Source organism: Macrobrachium rosenbergii, chromosome 7 (assembly GCF_040412425.1).
Source record: "Macrobrachium rosenbergii isolate ZJJX-2024 chromosome 7, ASM4041242v1, whole genome shotgun sequence".
Classification (NCBI taxonomy): Eukaryota; Metazoa; Arthropoda; class Malacostraca; order Decapoda; family Palaemonidae; genus Macrobrachium; species Macrobrachium rosenbergii.
Window position 1 is genome coordinate 34,991,172 of NC_089747.1, and position 15,178 is coordinate 35,006,349.

The window sequence follows — 15,178 nt, forward strand, 5'->3', positions numbered from 1 at the left end:
AGTGTATTGTTCTTGTTTGTAATAAAAATTTGTTATATGTGTGATAAACTATTGTTATTGCTGCTAAAAGTGCATATTACATTAATGAACGTTAGGATTTTATTTTTCAAAATGTAACTTACAATGCAAATTATTTAATGTTGCAACACTTAATATAAACAATTCTGTCACCACTCACATAGCTATGGTTATTATAGAAATTATATTATAAGTGCTTCTTATTGTATTCACAAAGTTATTATCTGTCAGCATGTTAAGCATGGATTTACAGTTGTAAGGACTAATGATATGTAATTATGAATGTTACAATTCAACTTAGAATAACTAATTTTGATTGTAACTAAATATGCTAATTAGTAAAATAAATTCACTAAATTAATGAATAATGAATAATACTGATAGAAGTACCTGCTGACTGAAGACAAGAAAAGTCGACACTGGATAAAATGGTTGGTCCTAAGATTGCACCCTAGAATAACATTCCCAGCCTGGCCAGCAATAGTTAATATTGTACATAAGAATCCATGTATTGTATAGCGGTTACCTATCGCAATACAGCAAGTTGTAACAGTTGGCACATATTCATAACTGTAAATGTAATACCTTGTACCTAACATCAATACACTAATTTCATACACAATGCATTAATTTTATCTAAGAACAAACGACGCATCTATCCACGAACAACTTTGTCTGTCTATTAATAAAAATATGCAGCGTAATGTTAAAATCACATCGACAACTAGCTTTGCCTCATAGCGCAGTCTAACGATAGTCTAAAAATCTTACCGTGTGTTACCAGACCGAAATTTATGTCCTTATTCCACAGTGGAGCCCTTAGAGCCGAAAGTAGAACTAGTCAGGAGATTCCTTCTTTACCTAATGTAGTAGAAGATAGCTCTGTTGCTTCTCATTTGATTCATGCTATGTCTCCCATTCTTAGTCCTCCTACACCTTTACCCCAGACTCCTTTACCAGGTTCCTGTGCTTCCAATCCCAACACTGTTGCCAGTCTCAAAGCAAAATTTAATAAGAAATTTGAATTTTTGGCCAATACTGTTATGGAGTTAGGTTCTTCTTTCAGGGATTTTGTGTTGAAAATGGCCTCCAGTGGTCCAAGTGTCAGTGTTGCGCCTAGTGACAGTGTTGTGTGTTGAGGAGGTGGCTGCCCGTTCCACTGGTGCTCCTAGGCGAAGGTCACTGTCCTGCTCCCTTGCACCAGGGAGAAAACATACCGGAGGTCCAAGGGAGGCCTGTTGCACGGTCCCAGGCTGTAACAGAGTGCCATCAGAAAGGTGTTTTGTTCAGTGCTTCTTGTCTGTTGTCAGATTCGGAAGACTCTTTGCTCGACCAAGGCATCAGCTGCGTCGATCTTTCGTTTCTCGACCATTGAAGAGGCACTCTGAAGTGGCAGACAGCTCCCCTCCTCCTCTGCTTCTGTTCGTCATCAACCTGCATGGGATAGTCTGGAACTTTGCTCGATTGCAAGCGCCTTATTTTGGTCTCAAAGCTACTTGATTCTTCGAGTAAACACCCATCACCGTCTGCTAAGTGCTCTCTCAGCTTGAAGCACTCCTCTCCTTCGACCCCTAGACATCGGACCAATCTGTGCCCCCCGTGTAGATCGATCAAGAAGTTGTCATTTAAACCAGCCACTAAGAAATAAGAACACAGTCCTTCACGCCCTGGTTGGAGCCAGGCTGCACCTCTTTTGAGAGGAATGGAGCTGCAGAGGGGCAGAACCTTGGGTAGTTCAAGTGGTGAGGGAAGGATGTTCCATCCCTTTCCAAGAGAAGCCTCCCTTATCCAAGTCGCCGGTCAACTTGACTGCGTATTTGGCTCACTCGAGAAGTTTCCCACCCTTTCTCAAAAAGTCGAGTCTCTTCTTCACAAAAGGGCAGTAGAGGAGGTTTTGAATCTTGACTTGGAGGGGTTCTATAACTGTCTCTTAGTGGTTCACAAGTTACTGGGGTGGTGGAGACCAGTTCTGGATGTCTGTGCCCTGAATCGTTTCGTGCTGAAAACCAAATTTCATATGGAAACCAACCACGCTGTCATGTCCTCTCTCCATCAGGGCGACTGGATGGTCACTCTGGACATGCAGGATGCCTATTTCCATGTCCCGATACATACAGATTCAAGAAAGTTCCTGCGTTGTGTGTTTCATGGCAAAGTTCTCCAGTTTCGAGCCTTGTGCTTCGGCCTGTCCATAGCCCCACAAGTGTTCACTTGCATCATTGCCCCTCTTGGGAAATGGCTTCATCTTCTCACCGTCAACATTTGTCTCTATGTCAACGATTGGCTGCTCTGCTTTCCTTTGGAGGAGAAGTGCATGGAGTACTTAAAAAGACTCTTTGTCTGATGCAGAGTTGGGTATTTTGGTCAGCTTGCAGAAGTTGCAATTAGTTCTGACCCAGAAGATTCCTTATTTAGGGATGATTCTAGACTCTCAGACTTTTCGGGTATTTCTATTCCCCAAATGGATCAACTCCTGTCTCCAGACTGTCTGGAAGTTCCTAGACCTCAGGACTTGCTCAGCAGTTCAGTGGATGAGTCTGCTAGGGACGTACCTTGGCCTCAGTAGAACCATTTGTGAAATTGGGGAGGCTTCACATGAGGCCTCTTCAGTTTTATCTGAAAGCATGCTGGAACAGGAAAACCCAACTGGACTCCTTCATTTTCCCCATCTCCTCAGAGATCAAGGTGGACCTTTGATGGTGGTTGTCCATAGAAAGACTTCAAGAAGGGGAGTCTCTTCTACCTTTGCACCCTGATCTAGAATTTTATTCCAACACTTCAGATCTATTTTGGGGAGCCCTTCTAGGGAGTTGGAAGATCTCAGGGATGTAGTCAGTAGATCAGAGAGCTCTCCACATCAGTGTGAAGGAACTAAAGGCCATTCACCTGGGTCTCCAGGCCTTCTCTCCTCAAGTTTCTGGCAGAGTAGTAGTGATTTACGCGAACAACACCATGGCACTGTCTTATGCCCACAAACAAGGGAGAACCCACCCCTTCACTCTCCTAAGGGACGGTGAAAGACCTCCTTCACTGGGCGAAGCAGTACCAGGTGAAGATCATCACTCACTTCGTTCAGGGAAGAATGAATGTCCTCACAGACGAATTGAGTCGTTGCAATCAGGTTTTGTCAACGGAGTGGACCCTGGACTCCCTTGTATGCGATGATCTCTGGAAACTTTGGGGCAAACCAGCTGTGGACCTCTTCGCAACATCAAGAAATCATCGTCTACCTCTCTTTTGCTCCCCAGCCCCGGACCCTCTCGCATGGGCAACAGATGCTGCTGTTGGACTGGACGGGCCTGGATGTTTATGCTTTTCCACCTTTCGGGCTGATCAGAGTAGTGATAAAAAAATTCTCCCTCACCAGAACATCTCCTTGACCCTGACCACTCTCTTCTGGCCCAAGCAGGAATGGTTTCTGGATCTGCTGTGACTGATAGTGGACTTCCCAAGACTCCTGCCACAAAAACAGTTGCTGCTTAAACAGCCCCACTTCCTCAGGTTCCATCAAGGAATGTCTGCTCTGGCCGTGACAGGTTTTACACTGTCAGTAGCCTCGTAAGAGCGAAAGGCTTTTCGAGGCAAGCTGCAGAAGTTGTTGCTAGGTGCAGATCTTCTTCTAGCAGGATCTACTAGTCCAAGTGGTCAGTTTTCAGAGGATGGTGATGCCATAATAACATATCTTCTGAAATCTCTATAAGCCAATTAGCTCAATTTTTTACTTTTCCTGAGACTGACAGGAAGTTGTCTCCTTCTACTATCAAGGGGTATAAATCTATGGTTTCTTCAGTGTTTAAGCATAGGGGCCTGGATCTGTTGTCCAACCAAGATATCAGTGACCTCATCAGATCCTTCAAAACCTCCAAATTAGGACTAGCCAATCGTCGAGATACCTCAACAGATGTATCCTGTATGAATGGGACCATGCTAACACAAGGCATACGATTGGGTTGATCCAAGGACCGAACCCAGGACATAAGCCTTCATGGTAGGGCTGTGTTTGGGTGAGACATCCCAATTGCCAACCCTTCTGTCCTGCTCACTCCTCCCAGTATAACCCCAGGAGATTGAGGGGACAGGTGAGATGGACCGAGCACTCTTCACTATCCCAGCAGGAGAGGAAGGCCGTGCACGATCGCCAGCTCGCGGTGGTGATGGCTACACAGGTCTAGGAGAGCAACCCCTCCACGTGAACATGGGGGGAGGCTGTCCCAAGGAGAGTAAACGGGCTCAAGCGAACGTGCTTGGAAGCTATCATCGCCAGGTGAGCGGGCCTGATTACATGAACGTGAACAAGGGCTGACCTGGGGAGAGTGATTGAGCACTCCCAGGCATGTGCTCTGGCTGTCCTCTCGACGTGCTCCATTCATCTTTGAGGCCACGGCCTCCAGACGAGAAGACTTAGGGGGACCTCCTTGAAGCCTCTCAGGCGAGCACTGGCAGCAGGTGAGGCAATACCTGCATGCATACCACCCTTCTCTCTTGCAGTGCCTGAACCAATCCTTGAAGCTGACTCCAAGGTATTGGCAGCAGTGACTCAGGGTTTAGTTAAACCCTGAGTACTTGTGGTGACATGGTCCTCCTTGGAGGCTCGAGCACTCGGAGCTCCTGAATCATGTCCTTGACAATCAGTGGGTGTTCCCTCTACCCGAGTGTCTGAAGAGACACGAGTAGAAGTAGGCACTGTACCAGTCATGGAAGCTAACTTCCCGGAACTATTATCGGGTACTTGGGTTCCCTAGGAGACCTGGGCACTCGATGCTCCCGATTCACGGGGTATGTGAGAGCCGTGGCACGGCCCCAGTGTATGAAGACCTGGGAGAGCCAGCGAGAGATCCCTCTGTCTCCCCCGTGGAGGAAGGCAGCCCTTCGGAAGACCCATGGCGGGACTTCTTCTGGGCAGGAAAAGCTACTTTCTTCTTCCTCCGCCTTTGAGCATTGGAGGAAGAATTACAGGAGGTAGCAGACGACGAAAAAGATGACATTTTCTTCAACTCTTCTTCGACTTCTTCTTAGACATCATCTTCAGGAGAGCTTGGAGGAGCTGATCCCTGATGGAGGCGGGGAGAGCAGAAGCAGCAGCACTAGCATGGTGGTCTACTGCATGGCAGACCACAGCAGGGAAGTGAGGTGACATTTTGTCTACCATGGCAGGGGTCATCAATGGAGGGGCATGAGTGGTGACACTCGTGGACACTGAAGCCGTAGCAGACATTGTAACAGTCAAGGTAGTCATTGTTACGGTTGTGTGAGTCACTGGGGGCAACACAGGAGGACGAGAAGCCCTCAGATGGCTCAACAAGCCCTGCATGAGGGAACTCCTATGAGGCCCAGAGAGTGCCAAGTCTCCTGGAATTCTTTGTTCTCCTCCACTCCTGAAACACTAAGTTGGGTAAGGGTTGGCTCCTTTCTCTCTGAAGAGGATCCCCCCCCCGAGTGAATGGAAGCAGCCAAGTAGAGGTCGTCTTGGTCACCAGTTCTCCCATGCTGACTTCCACCTGACGAAGCAAGCAAAGACAGCAAAGTGGAGATCGCTTCCATAGGAGTGATAGCAAAGCTTGGAAGTTCCACAGGAGGAAGGAAGGAACAAGAAGGATTGGCAACCAGTGGTGTTGTCGGGGGCGTGTTACTACCGGACGACACCTTGGAGGCCTTCTTCTTGTATTTCCTCCTCTGCAAAAACTTCACTCATTGCACAGGCACTCGTCACACGTAGATTCAGCATTACAGTCATGCCCTCTACAACTAGCTCAGAGGACATGAGGGTCAACACCCAATGACGGGTGGTAGCGATTGCAGGTCTTAGAGGCAGTACTGGAGCAGACACGCTGGGTACTGCCCTTCCGCTCAGGCTTAAATGATTCGTTTGTTTGCATAATTCTTTATACACAAACAATCTCAAAAGATATAACCAACAAACAAACACAACAATCCCACCGGGATAATTGAAGAAAACAAAGCAAAACAGCAAGCAGGGCATAGGGTAGACAGACAGCTCTTCATAGCACAGCAGCCGAAAGCAGAGCGATTGTTTACCATCTGGGTTGGCGGGACTCCCACCAGTCAGACTGTAGTTAACTACCTAACCACCTTGTTTAAAAGTTAAACAGCCGTTTCCAGCTGCACTGAAGCATATTCCTTATGTAAAGACCAATGGTTTGTATATTGTGTAGGAACAATCCATTGGTCTTGTATCTAGTGTTATTGTCTTTGACACCTTTGGGTTTGTCTAAGCCTTCATCAGAGTAATGAAGCAAGCTCATTGCTCTATGCCCAGAAGTCTAGCAGCTATGACATCCTATATGTCCAACAAGCTAGAGGTGCAGGATTCCTTCCCCAGCTCTTCCAGACCAGAAGGTATTGCCAGGTGGGTAGAACCAACCAGTCAGTTCAGAGAATTGCCCAGACTCTCCCCACAATGGGTAAGTCTCCTATGTAAAGAATGAAGGTTTGTATTTGTGTAGGAACAAATAACAAACTTTTAAAGTAATTTCTATTTTTAAATATACAAACCTGAAGCTCTTTACATGCATGTCCCACCTCAGCCACCCCTCATTCTTGTACCTGGGCCGAAAGGCAAAGTGGAGTGCAGTACAATGGGTTGGTGGGGCTTTTCCCTGCCTGTTGATAGTCAGTGACCTTGTCTGAAAGTTAAACAGCCATCCCAGCTTGCATTTGCAAGCTAAATCCTATGTAAAGAACATCAGGTTTGTATGTTATAAAATATACATACTACTTAAAAATTTGCTATTTCATCCCACCTTTGCCACACATCTGTATTCAGAAAGGTGGTAAGAGAAAGAGGAGGGCAGAAGAATGCAAGGGTGGCATTCTTTCCCTTTGGCTGCCATTTGTAAGAGGTTGCCTCTTGAGTAATTTTTCCATGTCTGTGACATTTCACAGTGACATTAGGAGTAGATGCCCTACAGGATGGTATCAACTTCCCTACTTTTGGTTCCTGACACCTCTTTCTTTTTTTCCCACTCCATTCCTTGCCAAGTTCTTGGTTCACAATTAGACCTCGTCTTCAGTAGGGGTGTGCATGTGTGATGTTGAAGATTGTTGTGCTAGAAGTTGAGTGAAAGCGACTGCTCTTTTCAGGTGACTTCAAGGTTGGGTATTTTTTGAAAACACACATCCTTTGGTCTTCTTGGTTGTACCTCTGATTTACTTTTGAGGAGCAGGAAGAAGGTCTTTAGTCCATGGGTTTCGATCGTCTTCCCCTAAAATCATATAAAGAGGTTTACTGTTTTGGTGTATTCCGGTATTGATTTGTCTTGGTGATCTCGTTACTATTGCCTTAAGACGACCTTTCTTGAGTTTAACGGAGATAAACTACAAAATTTTTAGCCTTTTTCCCTGAGCAGAGAGTGAGTATTGGGTACGATGGTTTGCAGCAGCAGTGAAAGTCTTTCCTTATAATTCTTGCATCAGCAAGCTCTGAGGTTGTGTGCAAATCCTATCATTTCAGGGAGTGGTTGTTTGGTAATATTTAGGTCTCCTGTCATCCTTTCAGAAGCAGGCTCCCAGGGTAAGTTTGCCCTCTCTCCAGTCTTAGGGTCTCAAGAAGTTATGTCGTCAGGAAAATTGAGACTAGCGGGATGACAGGAACCACACTAGGCACTTTCCCTCTGGGGTGCTTTCATTATCAGATGCATCCAATGATGGGTGAGATGCACACCCGGATGCTGCTCAGAGCAGTGAGTCTCAGTTTAGAGCTGCTAGCCACATACTTCTCAGATGTTCCCACTATACTGGCTGACCAGCTCTACCATTAGAGACAGGTAACAGGGATGTTTGTCCCTAGACACCTGTATGACAGGGGAGTTATTCAAGATTTCCAGGTTCTGAACTTAAATGTGCTGCCATGTGGCACAACAGTTAGCTCTGGAGTTCTTTCTTCACGTTTGCATTGGTGTAGGCATGGAGGAAGTCTTTTGGAGAGCAGCCTCGAACTTTGTGTCTTTTTTGTCATTCCACCTTTCAGTAGTTAATCAACAGCTGGTTGACTTATTTTCTCAGGTGGAGTGTGGTGGTTCCCATTTATCCATATCTGAACTTGCTAGGCTCAGTTGTCCTAGGTCCCAAGAGAATATTCCTCCTTGGTTAACAGTCAGAGTTTGGTACAGTATCTATGGACATTGAGAGTTCCAGCACTTCACTCCTGGAGGTTACCCAACATTTCCCCCAATGAGAGGGTTCTATTGTCATTTTACATAGGAGTTTCAAGATATTTTTGTTCCCTGAGCAGCTGTCTACCAGGCAGAGCTTGTCCCCAGTTATTGCTGCCAGAGATGAGGTAACTCTATGGTTAGAGCTGCGCATCAGCAGGTAGCATTGTTTTCTCAACTACAGTACCTTCACCATGAGAAGCTACTGTCTTCCCCAGCTTTTAATGGCATGGATCAGTCTTAAACCAAGGTTTGATTCTAGGAGTAGATCTTACCTTTTCAAGGAGATCTTTTATACTCCTCAGAATTAACAATCTTTTATCTCTGGGGATTCAGACCTCAGAGGCTCATGACTCTTGCCCTTAGGAGTCTTGATTTGTAGTTTGTATGAGTCTTTATGAAGGTTCTCAGGTTAGATCTGAACCCAGAGACTGTGTTGCTGTTAGCCCTTATGTCATCCTAGGTACAGGCAAATCATCTGGGTTCTCGTATGTTTGATGCTCAGAAGGATGGAGATCTTTTTGTTTGGAATTGTCCCAAGCTGTGATTGAGACTTGCAACTGTTGGTCATGTAGATTCAAGTTCTTTTCACTCACCTCCTTTCTGGATTTTTTAGTAGTGAATTGTGCAGAATACTCTTGTGTCTGCTTGGGTGCTATGTGCTATCTGAAGAGATCATGACATTTCAGTCTTGAATGTTGATGTGTCTTTGGTTAGTTCTTAGAGTCAAGGAAAGAGTGTTCAGGAACAGTATTTCTTCATGGCTCTAGGAGTTGATTCATGGGATTTTGAATCACCAAGTGTGAAGGGTGACCATGCAGCCTGGACAAGAGTTTATACTGTAGGGCCTTGCTCCATCCTTAGCACACAGTAAGAACCTTTCGGCTCATCAGGTATTTCATGCGAAAAGGTGGTCTTGTTTGATCACATGCAGAACATTGCCCATTGGCTTTGGACACACTTTCCTTGGGCCGATGATGGCTGTTCATGGGTTGGATAGCAATCTTAGCTCCTTTTGGGACAGGTAGCACTTCATCCAGGTATCCAGTTGGCAGGAGACAGGAAAGGAGTGGCTCTCTCTCTCTCTCTCTCTCTCTCTCTCTCTCTCTCTCTCTCTCTCTCTCTCTCTCTCTCTCTCTCTCTCTCTACCATATATCTTCTTTCCTTTTTTTTTTTTGCTCTTTTACAGTACTGTACATTACTGTACATATCCTTTAATCTAATGTGGAAAAAGCATAAACTTAAATAACTAAAACAAAATAAGCTCAAGTGAAGTTAGACACCCTCCCAGCCAAGAAAACTGCTTCCCTGCACCTACCATCCAAAACAACCCTTTCTCTGAGTGAGTTCCTCTACCAGCCTTACTGCTCCCCCCCTCCTCTCCAATGGTGCCCAGCCATCTGACCCCCCCCCCAACCTTGGAAACTTCTCCAGGCCTCCTGCAACCCCCCAGACCCTTTCTTAGTCTCTTCATGGTTGTAAGCAATGTTACCAACATTTTCCTTAGCTAACCTTCAGAGAGCAGTTTTTCAAATGTTTTGGAATTTACATATATTATATATCTTTGGCCCCTGGCCTGGGGTTTTCGGATAATGTTGAGTTCCGGTTAACGAAGATCTGGATAATGGAGAGATTACTGTACTTCTAAAATTTGCTGTTTCGGCAGAAATTCACAAAATCCTTACTTGGTTCAAAACATCATAAGCTTCTTGAACTCAGACAATTCTGTATCATTTGCTAAAGTCATGTGTAAATGTGTAATGCACTAAATTTACTGATTAACAGAATGATATAAGTCAGATTTTATTTAGAGATACTGTGTTAATCTTATGAAAACTTAGAATAAGATATGATACACAGTGTGAGAGAAAGAGAGTAAGGATACTTAACGACAGGTAGACATTCACATAATTGCCGATTGAAGCTACAACTTATTTATGATTGATGAATAAATAGAACTTCTTTATGTAAATTCAAATAACAGTTTATCAAGAGGTATCACCTTTATCTTATATAGCAAGACAATAATAATACTGTACATAGCAAGAGAGGAAAGAGTGAGACAGTTTTTCATATGCTTGGAGGCTAGCAGGTATGAGTACTGTACGTTTAAAGCTTTCCAATGTGTGATTCATATGATGAATTCTTTATTTCTGGAAAACATAGTTACATGAGATGTTGTTTTTTAACAAAAACACACTAGTGTAATGGCCACTTGCACAACTATGAAGGAGGTGGGAATTTAATATTTACATTCTTAAGGCGTTACGTGCTGGTTGTTTAGCACTGTAATAGTAAGATTTAATTGTGCTTTGATTTCAGTTCTTAGTTAAATTTTGTTGTTTCAGATTCTTTAGAGGTTGGAGATATTTGCTCATCAAGTGATCAGTGTGGTGACTTGAAAGAGTGCCGTTTTGGAAGGTGCACGTGCAGTGATAATGCCAACATGATACCAGTTTTTAGTAGTATATCAACCCAGAGTGGAACGATATGTTCAGGTATGGTTTGATACATTATTTAAGGGTGGTTAGATTTAATTCGATTAACTGTATAAAGTATCTTTTGTTTCTACAGGAATACAAATCATCACCATATATGTAGGAGTGTTCCTTAGCGCAAGCTGGAATTGATAATTGAAGCTTGGTTACACACTCTCTCTCTCTCTCTCTCTCTCTCTCTCTCTCTCTCTCTCTCTCTCTCTCTCTCTCTCTCTCTCTCTCTCTCTCATGAAGGGTTACACTCTGGAGTGAAGGCAACCTACATGGCTTCAATGGAATGCTAATAGATGTTTCTTTGGTAATCCAAGTGATCCTCCTGTAGCTGCTATATCTGCTAAGGAAGCCAACACTGTTGATACCCATGGGGCATCGAGTTCAGGCTGTACTCCTTCACTAATGCTTCCTGAGGAAAGTAAGACTCCTGGACAGGATAAGGTGAAAAAACAAAAGAACTATCATTTTCCTTCTGTTTCTCATGATGACCACCCTCTGGGCCTTTACAGTCATCTCTTCTGGGTGAAGAACCTAACTTGTAGCTGGAGACTGGTTGGTGATCTCTCCATTAAATGGATTTCTTTTACTGACTTGGTCCAAGATGGAAACAATGTTGTGTTAAATTTCATTTGGGATGGTGACTTCATGCAGTTGGTGGATCTGAAGGACATATGTTTTTGGGTACCCATTTGTCAGTCTTCCAGGAAGTACTTTTGCTTTATCTGCAATGACACTGTCTACTTGTTCAAAACCTTGTGCTTTAGATTAGTGTCAACCCTCCAGATGTTCATGAATATGTTCACCCTGATGTTGGCTATAAGCTTGCAACATTACCTGGACAGTTGGTGTGCTCAGGCATCCTCAGAGGTGCAGTTGCTCCAGAACAGAGTAGCTCCTTGCATTATGTTGGAACTTGGAGATCATGATAAACCAGGAGAATTTGGGACTCATGCTCAGCAGCATTGCTACTTGAGCATGCTGATGGATATGTCAGCAGTGGGCATCTTTCCATCAGACTCTTTCATCAGAAGGGGAGGGGGTGTCAGCACAGTTCCGTTGAAGCAGGAACAACCATCTTGGCTTTGGCAGGGAGTCTCCAGTCACCTGTCACCTCCAGAGAAGCTTGTTCTGCTCGGGCACTTCCAACTGCATTTGCTTCAGGGACAGTCAGCTCCAGCATGTGCCCTGGAGCTGGGAAGTAAGAAGGACCTTGTTTGGTGGCTTGATGACAGGAACATCTTTGAAAGAGTTTGCTTGAACTTTCTCCACTGGAGTTGTTTCTCTTCTTGGAGGCATTGAAGGAGGGGTGTGGTCTGTCTGCGACGGGAGTGTGGACAGGGATGTGTCATCTGCACATCAGCATATTGGAAATGTGAGCAGTGCTAACCCTGTAAGCATTCCAGGATTTCTGGGACACATCAGCATTATGGAGTGACACATCACATGGTCTTGGGATGCTTGCAGGATCGTGTGATGAATCACTCCATAGTATTGATATGTGACATGATTCAGTAAGCGTTCCAGGGTCATATGATGGGTCACTCTGTAGTACTGGTGTGACAACAAACAGTAGTGTTGTTGAAGCAGATGCATAAGAGGGTGGTTTGCTATACTGTCGAGCTGTCAGCCCAGTACTTCCCACTATAAGGAATGTCATGGCAGACTTATTTAATTGCCAGGGGTAATTAGTTGGGACGGATTGGTCCTAACTTTCTCATGTTGGAAAAATTCTTTAAAGCTATGTTGAACTCTAGTGATCTACATGTTTGCCACATGGGTACAAGAAAAGGTCCTCCATTCCATATGATCAACCAAGGCTTGTCATCCACATCTCATGTAACCCTGTAGCCCCTTGTTGGTCCCTGCTGAGAGATATCCAGATTTACTAGCCTTTCTGGTTAGGGTGCCTGAGATTACCTTTATCCAACTCTTCTGTTACTCACGTGTTAAGGTAGCCTCGAGACCATGTAGCAGGGGGTGGACCATGTTCTCTGATTAGTGTCATTAATGAGATCTCTCTCTGGTTAGAGCTGCACCATAGCAGATTGCAGACTTGTCCACTTTTGTTGAGACAAGCTCCTCTCAGTCCCTGTGGTGAAGCCTGTTGCTCTGTCTTGAGCCAGATCTTCTGAGTGATGGGTATGGACCTCTTTTCCTCAGTAGTTTTAAGTGTTCTTATGAGCTTTGAATTGTTGTGTGCTGTGCCCACCTTGTTAGCTTCGACTCTCCACAGCCTAACTCAGCTACCAAAGAGTCCTTGGCAGAGGCCTCAGATGATGTCACCCTCAAGACTTTTCTGCTAGCCTAAGTCTCATCGTTGCATTGATGAGTTGCATTGCCTTTTATATATTATCCTACTCTTGGAGCTGGGAATTCCTTATGTTCTCATTCATGAGTTTGTGGAAACTCAGAACATCAGTTTCTGACAAGAAACTTTTGAATCTCTTGGTCCCCTCTCACTAAGAATTTGTAGCAGGGAGCTAGATGATATGCTTTCATGCCCAGTATGATCTGTGAGAACCCAGCCTCTTAGGTCAGTGTTGGGGCTTTCTGTAATACTGGCAGGCACAAGAAGGTGGTGTCCTGAGCACCACTGAGAGCTGACAAAGCTAGGGTTGTTGGCCTGTCCTTAGCTATATGGATAAATTTTCAACCCACAGGTATGTGGAGGCATCCTACTACCTTTACCTCATTTTACCCCAGGTAAGTTGTTCACAAGTCCATGAACCCATCTCCCTGGGACCTGTGGTTGCTGCCAACTGATTGCATAGTTCCCAAGTTCCTTTGGACAAAAAGCATCTCGCTGATGGTACTTGGATGCCAAGAAGCTGGGATGGGTAAATGACTGGCTCTCTCCCTACTGCCTTTCTTCCTTCCTCTGCAAGGCAGCAGTTAGGCTGAATACGAGCTGAACAGGCACAATACAGATAGACTTCTTAATTGGCATTCTATTTTAGAGCTGTGCTTCATAAGGTGTGACTAATTTTGCTATCCTTTTTAACCAAGGGTTGGGAGGTTTTCTGAACCTATCAATTCACCTAAAAACTAGCCATCTTCTCATCTGTTCTACATATTTTTATGGCAACATGTGGTTCTCTGAAGTTTTTATAGATTGATCATTCCAATACATGACACTCTTGCTCAGGGCTGTAGTAGCCTTGCATCCTTATGCCAGATTGTATTGGAGGTTACTGGATTTGTTGCTCCTCTGTTCTCAGTCGTGACCAGGAGCACAGTATTCCCGAGTGGTGATTCAACTTGTATCAAGTTTAGAGACTATTCTCCCACCTAAGGCAATGGTTTTTATACCTATAAGAACAAATTACCAAGTTTTAAATTGTTCCTACACAAATACAAACCTTCGGTCTTTACATAGGATTAACATAGGGATTTTGCTTGTGAACATGAACTGGAATGGCTGTTAACTTTCAAACAAGGTCGTTGGCAATCGACGATAGGGGGAAGCCCCGCCCACTCGTCGGTCTGCACTCCACTTTGTTTTTGGCTGTTGCCGTGTGACGACATCTCTGCGCTTCTCCGCCTGATTGCCGTTTGCTTTGTTTTGTTTTGTTTTTTGTTGATATATTTTTGAGTGATTTCTGAGCTTTAGTCTTTTGAAGAGGAAACTGCTGGGTTAGGCACTGTCCAGGGAGGGGCAGACTGTTTACAGTTATTCAGTTTCTCTCATTTTTGAGGTTGATTCTCATTTATTATTCATATATATATGAGTATGTCAAACCGTGACATGAGTGTAATGAACAATCTAACCCAACTTCTTTTTTCAGGTGTTCTGGACTGATGAATTCAAGAAGAGGAGAAGGAAGCCATTATCGTTCATTTTTTCGTCTTCATAAAGTGCATTGTTCATTTTTAGACTAGGGCTTGGCCTTTCCCCCCAGTCCTCTCAGGAGAGCCAAGCATCTTTTGAACTTAATAATGCAACTGACTAGAGGGGCTTGAATCGTCCGGTATCTGGTACCAACCCCAGTGCATGGGATGACTGCTCCGTGGTACCTCTGCTCCCCCTCATGCAGTATCAGGATTGAGTTTCCAAGTTTTCAGAACCCATATTGGTACCAATCATCTATCAGAGTGCTGTTCTTCTATTGGTCTACCAGTACACTCTTTTGCAGAAGGCAACTCTGCTCCTGTTCAAGAAGAGGAGAAGGAAGCCATGGGGTCCTTCATTTGGTACCTTCATCGCCCCAGAGTGCTTCCTTCCCCCCATCTACCACTGCTCTCCCAGCTGACAAGCAGAAGAAGAGGAAGGTTAACTTGTTTGCTCCCGGGCCTTCAGTACTGCCTTATGCATGGGTGCAGCTGTTACCTGGGGTTCTTTGGACCCCCATGGTACTGACACCGACCCCATTATGCCACCAACCCAGGCTATCGGTACTATCCATGGTTTCTGACTAGCAGTACTGTGGTACTGCTGCTCCTATTGCTGACCACAGAGGTGCAACCATTACCTGGGGTTGTTCGGGTCCAACGTATCAG

General features: G+C 44.7%; 1 protein-coding gene across 6 annotated transcripts in view; it reads left to right on the forward strand.

Moving 5' to 3' along the window:
• LOC136840297 (prion-like-(Q/N-rich) domain-bearing protein 25) overlaps positions 1-15,178 on the forward strand; it is a 560,985-nt gene that overhangs the window by 50,078 nt on the left and 495,729 nt on the right. For all 6 annotated transcript variants that reach the window (XM_067106987.1, XM_067106985.1, XM_067106990.1 and 3 more), the window contains exon 3: positions 10,538-10,687. In XM_067106987.1, coding sequence (XP_066963088.1) covers positions 10,538-10,687 — 150 coding nt within the window. The remainder of the gene's footprint in view (positions 1-10,537; positions 10,688-15,178) is intronic.